Raw genomic sequence first — 17,183 nt, 5'->3', positions numbered from 1 at the left:
GTCGACGTGTGGTCTTCGCCTAGCGCCTTCTTGTAGCCTTCCAGTGCCTGTGTGTACATCGTCTCTGCCTTGTCCAGCTTTCCCTGGTCCCTGTAAAGATTGCCTAAGTTGTGGACTGCCCACAGCAGTGTCTGCTCATCCTCCTCCTGCTCACTAGCTCTATCCTTTGCCCTCTGGTCCGTCTTGTCCTCTCTTACTACGCTCTTCTCGCGCCGCTCGGCGTGCGGAACAAGTCGCGCTTGCGTCTCGCAGTACTTCTTCTCGTCACTCCCCGGCACCGCTAACCCAACAAGCACAGTTGCCAGCCACGATAGCGCGGTTCGTTGCCCGTCGTCTTGCATGTACAGCGCCCATTGGTGCACCACCGGGTGCGTCGAGTAGCCTGTCTGGTCTCCCGCCTCTTCTACCAGTGAATAGCTCCGAAGCGTCCTGACAGCCTCGATAAACTCCACCTCGCTGCGTCCCATCTCTCCAAGCCATGCTGCTGTTCGCTCTGCAGCCACAACCGACTTCCACGATGCAGAGGCAAGCAGCTCATGCCACAGGCCCTTGTTGTCCACATGCGCCCACAGAAGCAGCAGGTTCGCGGCAGCCTTGTTCCTTGCCCGGACAGCCGTGTACGATATTGTCCAGGTTGTCGCTATGCTGCCGTTCGTGTAGCTCCGCAGCGGCATGCGCCTGCCGTCGTGCGGCTCCATCAACTGCCGCCACTGCTCTTTGTACAGCCGAGTGTAGATGCTGAAGCTCGTGCCTGTCTCGCTCATGTACGCAGCAGCCTGCGCCAGGGCCAGCGGCAGCCCGTCGAGCAGCCCCAGCAGCTCGTCAGCCTCTTGGCCTGTGATGGTTAGCATCGCTGTATCGCTCGTGGCCACAGCCGCCGCTGCAGCTACACTCCAAGATGCTCACCCACGCCCCTCCCGTACCACATCTTGAAGATGGCCTGCGCCTGCTCCTTATCCACCTTTCTCACTTCCCACCGCTCTCCGAGCTGGCCCAGATGCCAAAGACGGGTTGTGATCAGCACCGATCCATGGTCGGCCTCCGGCAGGTACTCTTCCACGTTGTACGCCTCCGTGTCTTCTTTGCGCTGTCGATCGTCTCGATCAACGTTGTCGACCACCAGCAGCCAATCGCTGTTGTCCGCTATGCTCAGCCAGCCCAGCACATCTCTCACCACCGCGTCGACGTCGCCGCCCTGGTCGGTGGCATACAGCCTGCTGGCCTCGGGGATCTGGCCTGCGGGGATGCGGCTCGCAAACGCCGCAAAGCTCTGCTTGAGGCTGCTCTCGCTGCTCCCGTCTAGCCACAGCACTGACGAGAAGCTGTGCTGGTATCGCCGGGCAAAGTTGGCCGCCAGCTGCGTCTTGCCCACGCCGCCCAGTCCGTAGACTGCCAGCAACCGCCGTTCTTTCATGCCGTCTTGCTGCAGGAGCGCCTGCTCTAGCTCTTCCGTATCTCTCGCCCGCTCTGCAAACTTCCCCACAGGTACACCCTTAAGGTTGAAGGGGACGCGGTACTTGCAAGCTTCTCCTACTGCTGCGGTCTTCACCACCTCTGCCGCGGGGATGAGTGACAAGATCGCTTTTGCACACGCTGCTGCCGTCGCTGCTGCATACGGCTGCCACGCCTTGTTCTTGTGCGAGTCGGCGTAGTCGCAGATGCCTCGCACCACCAGGCACGGGAAGTCGTTCATCAGGCCCGCTGCTTCCATCTCGAAGCACAGCACCCCGTCCAGCTCTTCGCTCAGCCGGTCGCGCGTGGCTCCATCCTTGATCACCTGGTTGCCTGACGCTATCGTGCCGTAGTGGATGGTCACTTCCTCGTCAGCTCTTCGTGTCGTCCGGTGTACGACATGGTCCTTGCTGCAACGCTCGCACGTCGCTCCACCATCATGGTGGTATGTCGCCTTGAACAGAACGTCAGGCCCGGCTTCCTCGCAGCTGAAGTATGGGTGTTGATCAAAGGCTGACAGATGCGTTGCAAGAGAACCTCTATCCTGCCTGTCCTGATAACGGTACGCCCTCAACTGAGTGACGGCGTGGAGCAGCGCCTTGGGCGGCGCGTTCAGCGATCCGGTCCGCGTCATGCGTCCGCCCGGTCCCGTCTTGCCAAAGTCATACTGCACCACTCCGCCGTGCTGCTGGACCGGCTGACTGACCACGACGTCTCCTAGTCGCACGTCTGCCTCGGCGCTCGGCGCTCCGCCGCCGACGCCTACCATCAGTCCGAAGCGGATCGACGTGAAGATGGACGTGGCTTGCCCCGCGCTGAACGCAGCAGCGCCGATGCCCATCTGGCCAGCCGGCAGGCATGCCAGGACGACGTTGTGGCTACCTATGCGGCCCAGCGTGTACTGGGCTGAGCTGACGCCATCGTGAGGCAGATGCTTCTCGTCAAGCACCACCTGCGCCGCCGCCAGCTCGACGGGCAGCGCGCATATCCATCCCACCGTGTACGCTGCAGCGTCGAGCCGGCGCCGAGCCATGGGTAGCGCGTCGGCGCGCGGGTGATGGGCGTGGTAGACAGGTCAACGTGCGCGCTAGATGGACATATGTGCGAGCTTGGCTGAACCAGACGGAAGAGGCAGCATTCGTCACGCCTGAGGACATGGAGGTGTAGGAGCAGCAGGACGCCAGTGCGTGAGGCATTACAGGAGCAATCAGTCCTGTCGTGGGCGCAGCAGCTGTGGCATAGCGCAGGAAGCTTGTCCCCCGTGCCCGCACAGCCTTGCCAGCGCGCGCCTGTCGCTTGATACGAAGTGATTGGGGGCGGAAACAGCTGCAGGCTGGTGCATGTGCAGGCAGGCGGCTGCGCTGAACGAATGATGGCTGCCTCTCTCTGAAAAGGAAGCGGGCATGAAGCAGGCTGGCAGCGGGACTCGTAGATGCACGAGTTTCCAAATGCTGCAGACTAGAGTTAGCAATCATCTACAATAGAAAATTATGTCATGTCTTTCTAGTATTGCAGTGCTATCGTCCTAGCACGGTAGCGCTGTACACATGGTCGTCAGCCTTGTCCCGCTCGCCTTGGCACAGCGGAGCTCAGCCGCCTGGAGGGGAGCGGCGTGTACGAGTCAGCTGCAGTACTGATGCACAGAGTTACCGATGCTGATTATGTGAGCCCAGCGGGGTCGTGCTCCGCTAGCTTGGATTAGTAGTCGCTCGGCTCACAAGTACCGATGCGGGTGGCAACCTTACATGAACCTTTACACAGCACCCAATACAGCGCTGCTGTTAGCTTGCGAGGACTGCAGCAGGGCTTTACGATCAGGTAGGGCACTTGCATGTATTTTGATTACCGAGGGTGATTGTTGGTGGCCTGCGATTGAGGAAAGTCCATTCTGCGACAAAACAAGGCGCGACGCAGGATAGGCACGGAAGGCATCAACGCGAGTGTAATTTTCATACGTGAAGATATCGGCGCGTTCGGCAATACCTACAGCACACAATGGATACGATACTGCAACAGCTGCTGAGGGTTGCGGAGCGGTTGAAGTGTGTGAAGTCGAAGTACCACTCGTATTTCTCGCCACGGCGGCCTTCTCGGCACACAGTGAGGGACGTTACAATGAACAGCTTTCTCAAAGGGACCCATTAGATCGGCTGCTTCGTCGTCTTCTGCAAAATGTTGGCCACTTGTATATTGCCGCCAATTCGGTCCTCATCCCCTCCGCCTCACGTCGCTCCGTTCTTCAGAGTGCCCAGGAGATACGTCAAGTCAAACATGCAAGTTGGCCATGATAACTTGCAATCTCCAACAGAAGACGGAAAGCCTGGCCGCAATCTGAGGGAGAGTACTAGAATCCAGATAATACCGAAATCTGCGCCAAACTCAAGCCCCGTTCAACGCACCGAGGAAGAGCAGCCGACCCCTACTTCGCCACGAGATGGCAGGAAGAGGAATTCATCCCTCGAAGCTGATGACAATACAGAAGAATCTGTCGAATGCGAGAGTGCTAGGGATGTAAAGACTCTGGCAAGTGCTGTTTCTACGGGGTCTGGGGATCTTTCACCACATGTCTGTCTCTGTCAGGCTGAACTGAAAATTCCCCGTCCAAAGAATGGTAAGTTCGTCATCCTTTATTCACTGTCTCGGCGGCTGGGTAGCCTAGGGAGGTTGGTGGCACTGCCCAATTCGAACACAACTATTTGTGGACAAAGAACCTCGACTTCTTTGTTTGCGGCGGTGGCACTGCCCAATTCGAACACACCTATTTGTGGACAAAGAACCTCGACTTCTTTGTTTGCGGCGCAATTTTGGTCAGCGGCTGACTCCTTTGTAGCGTTTATCTTTTATCGACAGCACCATCAGCAAAATATCATCCGTAACAATCCAGGTCTGAACAATCCGACATTTCGAAAATCATTGGTGAGAAGTGGACAGCGGAGAGTGACGAGGAAAAAAAAGTTTGGCAGGACCTTGCTCAGGTTAGTGTGCCTTCGAGCCTCCCTTGCGGCATGTCTGTGTAGACTAATATGACACATAGGAGCAGAAAGCCAGGCATCACGAACAGCATCCTGACTATCGATATCAACCTCGCCGAATCAGTAAACCTGGATCGCCACCATTGAACCCCATCGGCCAGCATACAACTGTTGATAAATACCGTTACCCAAGGTGTGGTGGTCGTAGTATCAAGCCACCCACTAGCCCCTACCCTACCGAACCTCAAGGCACATCCACCTTGCCGCCACCAAATACTTCTGAAGGTCTCACACCGACCACACGCTACCTGCCCATGATGAGCAGCCTTTCGCTAGATTCGCCAGTTGTTGCTCGTCGCGGACCAGGCCAGTCAAGACTCAGTAACATTCAGGTTCCTCCTTCTATCCATGAACAAGAGATGTATAGCCCTCTTACACCAGGACAAAAGAGACGTCGATATGACTATGAACCACCTCCATCTGCTCATAGGCCTGAAGGGCCTTGTTACCCTCAGAGTGCGGCCCGTCGCGAGTCACTGCCGCCCATCCACGTGCGCGTGTCACCCCCAAACACAGCTAGCATGCACCCTCCCTCCGCCCGGACTCCTCGTGAGGTACGCATGACTCAACACGAGCTGCCGCGCAACAGCTCGTCTGCTTCTGACATCAACATTGTTGTTCCTCAACACCATGACCAGAGCAGAAGCGTCGAAGCAATGGTACTTAGCGTCCCCTACCAAGCCAGGATCAGGCTGCTCGGTCGTATCTGTGCCCCGCTAAAGGATCCCGGCCCGAGGAGCCCTGCTGTACAGGCCCGAGGAGCTATCATCGCTGTCGAAGGTGACGACCTGAAAGCTGTCCAAGATCTCACGGAATGGCTGAACGACTTCCTCGGCAAAGACGGAAAATACAGTTCCCACATTGCCGAACCCCCAAAAGCCCCCGCCGACAATAAGGAGGCGACCTTCGAAGAGTACCTCGACCTGATCAAGGATTGGCACGGAAAATCCAAAGAAATGACGCGCTACATCACCACACCTATCACGCACTCCGACTCCCTCTCATCCAAGGACGAGGAAACGGACACTACCAACCGCAAAGACTCTGCCACGCCCCCAGACTCTCCGCGCAAATCCGCGTCCCCCAGCCTAACCATGTCAACCCTCACCTCCTTAGCCGCAAGCAAGAAGCCCATCGTCATCCTGCCAACCTTCCAGCTCCACGCCTCCGTCGCCTACGCCTCCCGTATCCCAATTCAGGACGCGTACAGTCCTACAGATCACTGGCAGTGGATGGCGACACTGTGGCGCGGCACCGTGGGCCCGGATCTCACGCTGTATGTCAAGAGCTATGATGCTAAGGAGGCGCCGCCAGGCAAGATGGTGGAGCTGGATGATCAGGTTCGCTGTTTGACGGTGTTGAAGGCGCAGGGGAAGGCGTTTGCGGATGCGAGTTTGAGGAGGGTGGGGTTTGAGGTTAGCGAGTGGGTTAGGGGGATTGGTGCGAGCAAGCAGGCGTAAGGTTAGTGTGGGACTGTTGCGAATGAGGTTCGGGTGGACAGCTTTCTCGGCGGTGATAGGGGTGGCTGGCGTCGGGTGGTGCTTCCCTTTCAATTCTTGTGTGGAGATTATGTTGGAAGTAGTGGATACACAAGGCTACTACTTGCAGTACATACGTTGGATAGGAAAGTGGGGAGCACGGGCTATACCACTGGCGTTAATGGATCATGAGCATCAGCATCGACCTTCGTTTGTTGACTTGTAGAGGACGAAGGCAATCTCGAGATACACGCTAACGTAACCCCAAATTCTCAACCACTCCGCGTAGAGCAAGTATCCTCTAGGCTTAACAGCATGTAGCTCTTCTTGGACTGTCCTCACCTGTCCAACAAAAGAGGACGACCTTGTTGAGCGATATGCTATCGTTACTGTAGGCGTTGCAATGATAGCCAAGATTCTGCATGTCTGTTAACAAAGCATGTCCATTCGCAGGCAATGGAGACCAGTGAGACGTACCGTACAGCCTCTGCAGAATCGCGCACACCTATTGTTAGCCGCCGTCCATTTGTAGGACGTCTAGCTTCCTCCACCGGACGGCGAATGCTTTCCGCTAGAGATTTGTCAGTCTTCGTAGGCTTCTGTTGAATGCCAAGAGCGTAGTCGTGCCTTTCCTGTGGCTGACATGACCCGTTCAGAAGACAATGGAGAAGGCTGTGGCTGCGCTCATGTGCGCTCGCTTGCGCGACGCCCCAGCCTCACAACACAAAGGAGCAGTGTCGCACAACCAGCCCCTTGCCTCTCCCTTGCGTCCGCGCTCGCAAGGCCGTCTTCGTCCTCAAATCGACGCAGCGCTATTGGCGGGTGGCACAGGCTGCACCGCCGCACACCAGCCGCGCTTATGTAAGGATCCGCTCGGCTCCGGACCCCGAGAGCAACAAAGCCGGGGCGACATCATAGCGCCTTCACATGCGGTCTCACATGGCACGCCGGAGCTCTTTCACCGTTGTCACATGCGTGCTTTAGACCAACCACAGCCCGGATGGAGCTAAGACGACGCGCTTGTTGTGGGTAAATGGACGATGGGCGACTATGGCTGGCTAGGCTGTCTTTTCGACACGACGACCTCGTCGACTTCCACCGTGTATGAATGCTCTTGTGACTGTCTAGGCGATGTTTCGAGTGTGAGGGATTGCTGCGACTCTGCATTCATGACGTCTGGACGCGACAGCGCTGAACGGACAACACTGCGGGGGAACAAAGACAAGCAACAAGGACAGAAGGGAGCAATAAGAGACGGCGACTATGATAGACCACGTCCTGGGTCGCCCGTCGGTCCAGTTTAGAAAGATCCAAGTGCTTGCCGTCGTCTCCTTCTGGTCTTTCTACCTCTATAGGCACGCTCCTTCCCTCCCGCGCCTCACATACCACAGCTAACACTCCCACAGCGGCGACCGCCACGGGCCGCCGCTCCTCCGCCGCATCTCGTCGCTCCTCTCCTCCAAGCTCACCGTGTGGCAGAGCGTCCTCGTCACGCTGCTCTACCTCTACGTCGCCCGCAATTTCGGCAAGCTCGTCGGCCTCGAATGCCCCGAGCCGCTCGCCTCGCTCTATTCGCGCTCCTACTTCCGTGCAACATGGGTCACCACAGCCCTCGACGCGGGGTTCTGGTCGGCTATGAAGGTAAAGCGCAAGGGACTGCGGGATTTTTTGTCCATGGTGTTCAGCGTGTACTATCTGATATGCGCGGAGCAGGCGGATGAGAAGGTCAGGAAGATCAGGGCGACGCTGACGGTTGACCATCTGCGTGTTGCGTGGAACAAGGGGACGACGCCGTATCTGGCTGCGCTGACGAACCTCATGCGCCCGAGGCTGATGTGGTATCCGCCGCGCAAGATCAGAATACCGAGGCCGAAGGGAGGCAGCTACAAGGAGCCGGTTGTCGGATGGCTGTACTTCAATGGTCCCATCAGTGCGCTGAAGAAGCATGATAAGATTGTCTTGGACATTCCGGGCGGTGGCTTTGTGGCCATGGATCCGCGGAACCACGACGATAAGCTTATGGGCTGGGCGGGGAAGACGGGGCTGCCGGTGTTGAGTCTGGACTACAGGAAGGCGCCCGAGTGGCCGTATCCGTATGCGCTGAACGAGTGCTACGATGTTTACCACACAATCGTTGCCACGAGAGGAAGATGCATGGGGCTCTCCGGCGAGCAGGAGCCGAAAATCGTGGTATCTGGTGACTCGGCGGGAGGCAATCTGGCTGTGGCCATGGTCCTCATGATCCTACAGAGCGGTTCGACTGCGACGCGGCGGTGGCAGGGCGAGCTTGAGCTACCACCGCCAGTCGGCTGCATGCTGGTCTACCCCGCACTCGATATGAACATTGGAAACTGGATGACAGACGAGCAGATGGCGCTCATCCGCGACCGAAGAGTACGAAAGACCAACAGGCCCATCCTCCGACACAAGAGCGATGACTACCGTCACCTCGCGCCCAATACCCCCTACGGCTCCGATGGCTCTGGTAGCGAAGACGAGGAACCAAGAGCACGCATGGTCAATGGCAATACGCCAACCAGCGAACGCGTGCTGACTTCACCCCAAACTATGATCAAGCTCAGCGCTGCACACACCAATAAGGACACCACCGCCCTTCCCAACATCGACTCCGACCTTGCCAATGGCCACCCCGTCGCGACTCCCGACCAAATGTCGCCAGTAGCAACCCGCAGCTCTCCCGAAACACCCCGTGTCTTCCAAAAACCGGCTGCCGGCCCAGCGCCACCCGCGACCGCTATCAAAACTCGCCTTGCGACGTCGTCGATGATTTCGTACTTCAACGACCGCATCCTGACCCCAGAGATGATGCGCGCCATGATCATTCTATATATTGGTCCTCACCACCGCCCGGACTTCAGCACCGACTTCCTGCTCTCACCGCTCCTGGCCCCGGAGTCGCTTCTAGCAAAGTTCCCCCGGACCTGGATGCTAACCGGCGAACGAGACCCGCTTGTCGACGATACCGTCATCTTCGCAGGGCGACTTCGACAAGCAAAACGCGCCGAGTTCACCACAGGAAAAGAACTAGGCCTGGACTGGGCACGCGGCGAGTTCAGAGAAGAAGACTGGGTAAACGTCGACCTCGTCCCCGGCATCTCCCACGGCTTTCTGCAGTTCGTCGGCGTCTTCCCAGACGGCTGGAAGTACATCTACCGCTGCGCTAAGTGGATCGACAAGGCCTTCGCTGCGGCTGAGGGTCGCGAGGCCCTCGATAGCACGGGGCCTAGTACGGCGGTCACGCCGTGGCTGAGAAGTCGGGATGATTACTTTGGCAGTGGGGCGACGCCGGGTTTGGCGGAAGCGGTCGATGGGTTGAGGAGTCCGAGTGCGAGAAGGACGAGGCACCACTACCGTTCTGGGACTGCCTCGTCGGCAGACGAAGACAGGCCGTTGGAGATGACGGTCCTGCCGAAGAACAAGACGAAGCTTACGCCGCCCCAAGAGCATGCAAATAGGGTGGAAGGCGCAAGTGAACGTACGACACGCGGCAGAGGGAGGGTAAGGAAAATCGAAAAGGGCAGGAGAAAGTCACTGGTTAGTCTGGCAAGCGAAGATGATCTGTTGGGAAGGCGGATGAAGGGCTTGACAGGCGGTCTTGGAGGCGAGGGGCTGTTGGAATAAGTGATAACATTTGGGTCGACGACATCGTTTGCAAGCAAGCATATATACATGGTAGCATTTTCGGCGTATCGCAGCGGCAGCACTCATTCAAGTACAGACTACGAAGACATCTGGCGTTACTCCGCCGCGGTTGCTTCTCAATCCAACGAGTGAAGAGCAGATAAGTCTTGGTGCTTGCGACTTTCGACCGAACCTGGTCTGCGCCTTCCTCTGCGCTCTCTACAGCCCCAGCCACGCGCATATGTGGGTCTTGGATGGTGTTGTAATCTGCAGCGAATCGCGGTGCAACCGCCCTGTCTCGCCAGCCATCGTGACAATGCCCGTACGACGCGATCTTGCATCGGAAACGCACGACGCTGACTCGACTTCTCCGCTGACATGCCCGCCGGCTGGTTCCCGACTGGGCCTGACATACATGATATGCCGCGAGACGGAGCAACAGAAGAGCTCTGCATGCCTCTTCGGTGTGCACAAGTGGCGGCGAAGCAGCGGGACATGAGCCTGAAGGCTTCAGGCCACGACGCGGGTGACTGTATCCAAAGGTCACTGTTAGAGGCATAGGTGCTCGTATGGGAGCCATGTCACAGCGTTTCGCGCTGTAGGGTTGAGAGCGCAGACGGTGGTGCGGCAGTGAGTATGTGACATCCTTGATGGAAAGGAGTTGTTCGTATTCTACGTAGGATTCGAGGCTACATTATCGGATTCAATGCTTCAATCGACCTTGTCTCTCCATCATTCTTGGTATTTGAATCTATTTTTGACTAAGCTTCGTCAGTGCTAGATGCGAAGGTATCGATTTGTGAACAAACGATGCCGAGGAATTGTGTGCGTGAGGTGCGAGTAGATTTTGAGCGTTGCTTTCCACTCTGTCCGGTTTCACACCCACAGATGGGCCCGATCTCTTGATCTATGATGTGAACTTCAGATGAGATGAATTCTTGGATGCTATCTACGAGCGATGAGGTGTTACTAATATAGGCACCTGCAACAAGCAAGACACAAAGAAACAATCTATTTAGGCATGAGATGAAAGCGGCTGAAACCAACAAGATCCCCACAGCCCTTGTCCGTTGGCAAAGCGTGCAACTATTTGCGCTGAGTGATGGTTTTCTGCAACGTTCGTATAGCCTTCGTCATGCCTAAAATTTGCTGGCGACTTCCGCGTGCCACCATAGTGCGTATTGATCGCACAAATAATTATAGTCTCAACATGACGTCGGGATAATTAATGGACGGGTGGTCTGGCATCTGGCTATTTTGAGTGGTAGCCGAGAGGGGCACAGTGAAGGATTGGTCTATTTCTGCCGACGGGACCATCATATTAGAAATGACATCTCGAAAGATACCTTATAATGAAAGACCTGAGGCTGAGATCTTTTAAGAGAAAGCCTTTTAACGACTCGGGGGGTTCATGCTGTGGTGCGGCCGAATGCGTTGGATAACATCGCATACCTGGGCTTGTGGGTTAAAGCGCTGAACGGCTTGAACATGGTGCTCGGAATGATTTAGCAATGGTCATTGAGTTGTGTTGCTGTTTTGCGATTGTTTCGATGAGCTTCAGATGGTAGGTATGGAATACCTGAAATTGTTATGTGGTGCTAGGAACTGAGACAATGTTACCATATTGTACTTTTGCTAACGTGACCATACTGCTGGGTATGACATCTCGCCAAGAACTCTAGTCTCGAAGGCTTGAAATGATGGTAACAAGGGAGAGAGATTATGTACGAGTCAAGTCGAAAGACTGGGGGTCCGATTGGAGACGTCAGTTGGTGAATGTGATAGCGCCGTCAAAGGAAGGCGGTAAAAGTGAAACTTGGGCGACGAGAATTGAGACGCCTTGTCGTCGTGCCATATGCTGGTGATGTAGTCTTGCGTCAAATGTGGAGATGAAGCTAATGTTAATATCTGGCCGTGTGACCTAAGACAATGTACCACATTCTTGGGTAGCAGGAAAGTACCGTGATGGTTGCCGAGATGCACTCCCCCTTCATGGAGATGAGGTGCGTACTGTCAGATCAGTTGAGGGTGGTACACAGATCGTCCGCAGCAGATCTCTTGGGCCCTAGCGCCCGATACCTGCAAATCTAAGCTCCGTAAGCTTGGAAGCTATGTCTCGCAAGACTTCTGCAATGAGTACGTCTGGTACCACTTTTGCCTTGTTGAACTTGATTCAAACTCCCAAAAGGTCACAATATTCTGCCGTCCCTGGTAGTAGCGCTGAGAAGTCTCGATTACCGAATACTAAAGCTGCTGTTGTGATCAGGTCATAAGACAGTTTCCAAGCTGGCGGCATCGACAAGCAAAAGGCCATGCTTGCTGAGCATTCAGGTACTCTCCATCATTTCGATTCGAGGTGTCCGTAGCGGTGAGCGTTGCGACACCATCGTGTGGTGGAATGATACGTTGTATTGCAGTGACAAATGATACGCTCCTTCGAGCAGAACCCGTCAAGTGCAACTCTGCACCAACATCGTACGAATCGAGCACCCCTCGCAGATGGCATTTCAGGCCAATCGAACCGAGTCAAACTTTGAGTATGCACGTCAATATCGTTGACCAGTATGTCGGATTCCTGACCGCTCTTCCCCCTGTTGCGAGAGCCTTGCTTTCAGGAAACGGATCGGTCGAGTATGAATGCGGCCTTACATCGGACCAAGATCGCTTTGTTTATGCACCTCCAACTACATCTAGCTGTTCCAACTCCATGGTACGTTGAGGTGCGTTGGAATGCTACCGGGGGTGTAACGGTCTTATAACTAGCTGTCGATCGACGTTGAACAGCTAGCCTTGCGATCCGCGGGAAACGGGCGCCCCTAGCTTTTCTCACGGCTTGGTGCATATTCGTTGCTTAGTTGTGACGAGCCGAACCTTGGTCTGATGATGGCCGCATATGTGGGTACGGCAAGCCTCGTGGGCGCGGGCGACTTGCAGTGGCCTGGTGTTGGTGTTGGCTGCAGGCTGGACAGAATTTGACTAGCGCGGATCGATCGTGGCCACCTCGGACCTTTAGGTTCGCCCTGTGCCTGCGTCACTGGACCCCACAAGATTCTCCTGTGCAACATGCCTGCTGGTCGACTCGAAGGAGAATTCTCATCTCCTTATGCTACTAACGGTGGCGGCGAGCTCTGCGATCGGTTGTGTTGCTGCCTTTGCGACTGCTGACCATTCGAGAAGAAACGACCACTGCATTGGGTCGTCCCTCATCCCAGTCAGAATCCTGTTTGAGCAAGCCACTCTTCCTAGTTCGCCCGTCCTATAGTATTCTCGTGAATGGCTTTGCAAGAGAAGGGATATGCGAGGTCAGCGGTAAGGGTGGGGATGACGGGTTCCTCAATGAGGGAGCGCTCTGTGCTACATGTCGGTGCGTTCCAAGGTTGCTCTTTCTGATAGGGCTTTTTGCATACCTTCATATTTAACATCATATGACTTGAAGGCTGCAGACTTCCTGTACTTGCTTCCACCGCCTATTTGTATCTGTAGCCAGCCCGTCCGCTGCATAGGCTCTCATCATTTACTCAGCACACTCTGCATCCAGACGCCGCCTTCTTGCTTTCACCATTCCAAACCACTATACCTCTTCAACTTTCACGTTTCCTACCACAAGTACCAAGCTCAGCCACTTGGACCATTCGAGCTACTCAACATGTGCACAATACATTACATCGTCTACACCTGCCAACACTGGATCCCCCAGCCTCAAAGACCCAGCGGAGAGATTCTGCGAATCTGCAGACAGGCCGAAGAAGAACGCCTTGGATTTGCCTGTCCCGAAACTCAAAGGGACCATGAGGTTATTGACAGGAGCCAAGGAGTGTGCAGAGATTGCATGTGGAGACAGGTTCTACGATAGGCGCTGCTTACCAAGTAAAAGGAGGGAGGAAGGAACAACGAAGTAGTTGGACAACACAGTATCCCTACAAAGACCGCTTTCCGGATACCTATCAATCTTCGACGAAGCACGTACTCAGCAGCATCATCCGTGTGCTCTGTACCATGTGCCCACTTCATCAAATAACGACCGCCATTAGACCCTATACCTTTTACAGAGCTCTGGGTCGACAAGCAGCACTGCACATCCTACAAGACGATGGACATCGATTCCAAGCTAGCAAGGGGGCCCTGTCGACTACGAGGGCAGAAGCACGTTATCTTGAAAGCATTATACCAATTGTATCTATATGGTTTGGTTTGGGAGATTTGAGTACATCATATTTGTAATGCATAGCAGCGAGGTTTTGTCTCTTTCTTGCCAACAGGTCATATTTGAATAGTTTGACATTCAGTGTTTCAATGCTTTTCGATCACACTCGGTCTCAACTCACACTTTGTGAATGGGATAATCAACCAAGACACCAAACAGAATTGAGTAGTATCTTTCACCATTGTCACTCCCGTACCCAGTATACATCTTTCTTTACATTGTTGCCCTGGAAAGGAAGCACTGCAGCCACAAACATCAGCAATGTGCACTGAGGAAGTCTGTCTCTACTTTGGCTGCTGCGCCCACATCTTCATTACCGGCATACCCCTCGAGAATTGCACTCATACTCAAACCAAGGGCATCGAGGCCTGTGCCTGCCCGCACCTGTCGAAGCACGCCACGGAGAAGCTGGAGGGGCTACGTCTGAAGTGCAAATCAAAGTCAAGGGAATTTGAAAATGTGTGGTTTGGGAAGTAGAACATGTCATTGCGCACATCGGTAGGAAAAAATCGACAGCCAGATACATTTGGGAGATCCTGGAGGATTGTAATCATACTTTGGATGACGATTTTTCGTGATGTTGTGTTCACTCATTGAACGAGGCACGCTTAGCCTTGTACACGTTACCTAGGTATGGTTGGCAATTTCAAAAGGGTATGTTACATCTAGTGCTATCGCTGTAGAGACAAGGATTGAACTCGCACAAAGCTGGTAATGGTCCCCAACAAGAGTTGCAGGCTTCTACGGTCCATATGAGAGGTCCACACTTTGATGTTCTGGTGGCGCTTGTTAATGGGGAGAATGTGATCAGAATTGTGATGTATTGAGGTGGCTGCTAACTGATTTATTGCGTAGCTGAGGAACGAAGTGACGAAGCAAGCAATGTATCCGCATGATATGGCAGATGAGCGGGAGAATCTATTGGTCGAATGCGAAGCGCACGAAGGGAACACCAATTGCGTTCATTGGCGCCAAGATGTCACTGATCGCATGGGCTGGTGAAGGAAGGAGAAGAGACAGCCACGCAATCACGAAGACAACAGCCACGAAGGAGACAACAACCATGAAGTAGGCAACAATAACCCTAGAAAGGTGACGAAGCGCAGCAATAAGGAGAAGAACGCAGCCTTCTATACAACATCAGATCCGTAAAACAAACAGAGGCTGTCTTCTTCTCCTTCTTGCTGCCTTTAGACTATTGCTTGCCTATTACAAGGTTAGGATACATGTGAGCTTGCACGTACACACGTCTTTGGTCGTTCACGCCCAAGGCTCGTTATATACTGTGAGCACTAAGGCCTAATCTGGAATGGTGCACAAGAGCTGGAGTGGAGGTGCCTGGCTGACAGCACTCTCTGGAATTGACCGGTACCGATTGAGAACACTCGAAGGAAGTTGATGGGCTTGAGCCTTCTCGGCCTATGAAAGAATGCTCATTGAAGCTCAACGCGGAGCGGGTCATTTCCTTGCATTCTTGGCAATCATCGGAGGGTGACGTCTGCCTTGGCTTCGCGTGTTCTGGATGTTGGTGGCCACACAACAGCCGTGCGGACAGCAGCTTGCTTCCAGCTTCACCGTTGATTGCATACACCCCGCTAACGTGTTGTGGGGTCAAGCATCACTCGAGCCGTGCTGGCAGTAATCAACAGTGAACATCGCTGGTTCTTCAGCAGTAGTTATCGTGCTCTTGAATTTGCGAGATATGCTATGACGCCATGACACGGCGCATGTCTTGATCTCATCCGGATGACCGACAGAGACTGCTATTCTGGCTCCGCAGCCTTGCGCAGTCACGACTGCACTTATAGACCCGAATAGCTGCAAGTTATATGCCCTTGGCTTGGACGGATGTACCTCGAACCTGTGGACTGCTTTGATCATGTTTACGGCTCGGCGACTTCAGACATCTATCTGTCAGCAGAACCTACCTCTCTACACATGAGAGTGCCCGGAGAACCACCATTTCTTTGAGCGCACGCGAACAAACCAAGCTTGCGGGCGACAGAAGGGAAGCCGACCTGTAGTGGCACAGAGATAACTGCCAGGAGATTAGATAACTGAGCAACAAGCACCCGGTTTTTACTCGTCAGTTTTGCTGACTTGTAGAAGCAACAAAAGCTTAGCGAGTCTCAGCAACGGCTTGACTTGAAACAAAAGTCTGGGGTTTGCTGCTTAGAGTGCCGATGCGAGGAGCTAAGAGCAGAAGTGTGCAGCTAACTCGATAGCTGGGGCCCTTTTTGGGCGGTTAGCTGGGAGCCAGCCAAACTGGGACTGGGCCCTTGGCAAGAGGGCAGTGCAAGAGTGCTTAGTACCTCTGAACAACCTCGAGTCGTCATGGGCTATATACAATGTAAAATCAGCTGGAAGAAACCGCCAAACCTTTCTTCAAGTCTGACCAAAGTCAAGCATGCGGCCTTTCTCTCCGGTCTGATTAAGGACACTACATTTCCAAATCCGCTACTGCAACTTGATTTCTTTCCATTTTGGCTTCAGCCAACAACCCATCGTTTAGGAGTGGTCCATTAGCTCTTTCCCGAGTGTTGACTTTCTCAACCTCAGCTCAATCCAAGCACGTAATCCATTTTTTATCAATTCTCGTAAGAGTACTGCGCATTAGACCTTTTGGTTCCAGATACTCTACTTGCAACAGCTGCTTCTTCACCGGCTGTCTCTCGAGTGGCCGTCACCGACGGTCGCAACGAAATTGTACACAACGCAAGTTATTATTCACGAGCACCAAACTAGCCCTCGCGCTCTCTGGGAGACTTCGCCAAACGTATACCACGATACCGTTTCAAAATGATCATCCCTCCAGCCTTACTCTGCGTTCTCCTACTAGCATATCGCGCGCACGCCCTCCCTACTACGAAGCCGACACAAATTCAAGACACTGAAACAACAAACAATTGGTCGATAGAGGCGATACTGGGTCTGATCAGTGTCTTTGTGGCACTACTCTGTTGTGCGATTGGTCTCGTATGGCCAAGCTGTCGAAGACGCCTGACACTGAGAAGGATTCATGCCGCTGCAAGCAGGTCTGCATGTTCCATCACCTCTCCAGCCTTGCTGGCTTCGACAGCAATTCAACACCAAGGTGCCCGATCAACACATCTTCTTGCCACCCAAGTCCACCGGCCCAACATGGTCCCAGTTCATAGCAGCATGGTAGCCATCACCATCACTACTATGTTCGTGCCGACTGAGTCGAATTTCGTGTAGGTGGTGTGGATTTATAAGCATTGTGAATGCGGCTCTTTCCAAAGGCGTTTGTGGGTCGATGTCGAAGCGTAGAGAAAGGTGCTCGTTGTTCAGCGATAGTTACGGTCTGTACACCTAGTGACGTCTTCGGAACAAGACCAATATCTTTCCTCTACC

At 54.2% G+C, this 17,183-nt stretch overlaps 4 protein-coding genes across 4 annotated transcripts in view; 3 read left to right on the top strand and 1 right to left on the bottom strand.

The window, feature by feature from the left end:
• Positions 1–2,404, bottom strand: part of BU25DRAFT_415117 (uncharacterized protein) — a 3,982-nt gene extending 1,578 nt beyond the window's left edge. The window contains exons 1-2 of the mRNA XM_033707469.1: positions 907–2,404; positions 7–835 (exon numbers count right to left, since the gene is read on the bottom strand). Of these exons, the coding sequence (XP_033556816.1) occupies positions 7–835; positions 907–2,293 (2,216 nt within the window). The 5' untranslated portion in view covers positions 2,294–2,404. The remainder of the gene's footprint in view (positions 1–6; positions 836–906) is intronic.
• A 1,319-nt stretch (positions 2,405–3,723) lies between these two features.
• On the top strand, positions 3,724–9,604 carry BU25DRAFT_462724 (alpha/beta-hydrolase; the record flags this gene model as incomplete). The annotated part of the gene is made up of 3 exons (XM_033710540.1): positions 3,724–3,963; positions 4,487–5,940; positions 7,369–9,604. 3 exons carry the CDS (start codon positions 3,724–3,726, stop codon positions 9,602–9,604), a joined length of 3,930 nt encoding a protein of 1,309 aa, XP_033556815.1.
• A 3,048-nt stretch (positions 9,605–12,652) lies between these two features.
• Positions 12,653–13,713, top strand: BU25DRAFT_415113 (uncharacterized protein). Its single transcript, XM_033707468.1, has one exon. It carries the CDS (start codon positions 12,963–12,965, stop codon positions 13,455–13,457), a length of 495 nt encoding a protein of 164 aa, XP_033556814.1. The 5' UTR covers positions 12,653–12,962; the 3' UTR covers positions 13,458–13,713.
• Positions 13,714–16,471: 2,758 nt separating this feature from the next.
• On the top strand, positions 16,472–17,167 carry BU25DRAFT_206875 (uncharacterized protein). The gene has a single exon (XM_033701157.1). It carries the CDS (start codon positions 16,608–16,610, stop codon positions 17,025–17,027), a length of 420 nt encoding a protein of 139 aa, XP_033556813.1. The 5' UTR covers positions 16,472–16,607; the 3' UTR covers positions 17,028–17,167.
• The last annotated feature ends 16 nt before the right edge of the window (positions 17,168–17,183 follow it).

This window comes from Macroventuria anomochaeta (assembly GCF_010093625.1).
Source record: "Macroventuria anomochaeta strain CBS 525.71 unplaced genomic scaffold BU25scaffold_43, whole genome shotgun sequence".
NCBI lineage: Eukaryota > Fungi > Ascomycota > Dothideomycetes > Pleosporales > Didymellaceae > Macroventuria > Macroventuria anomochaeta.
This window is presented reverse-complemented; position numbering and strand designations above follow the sequence as displayed.

Coding starts and splice junctions, on each gene's coding strand:
- BU25DRAFT_415113 (XM_033707468.1), top strand. CDS start 12,963: ATGTCGGTGCGTTCCAAGGTTGCTCTTTCTGATAGGGCTTTTTGCATA.
- BU25DRAFT_206875 (XM_033701157.1), top strand. CDS start 16,608: ATGATCATCCCTCCAGCCTTACTCTGCGTTCTCCTACTAGCATATCGC.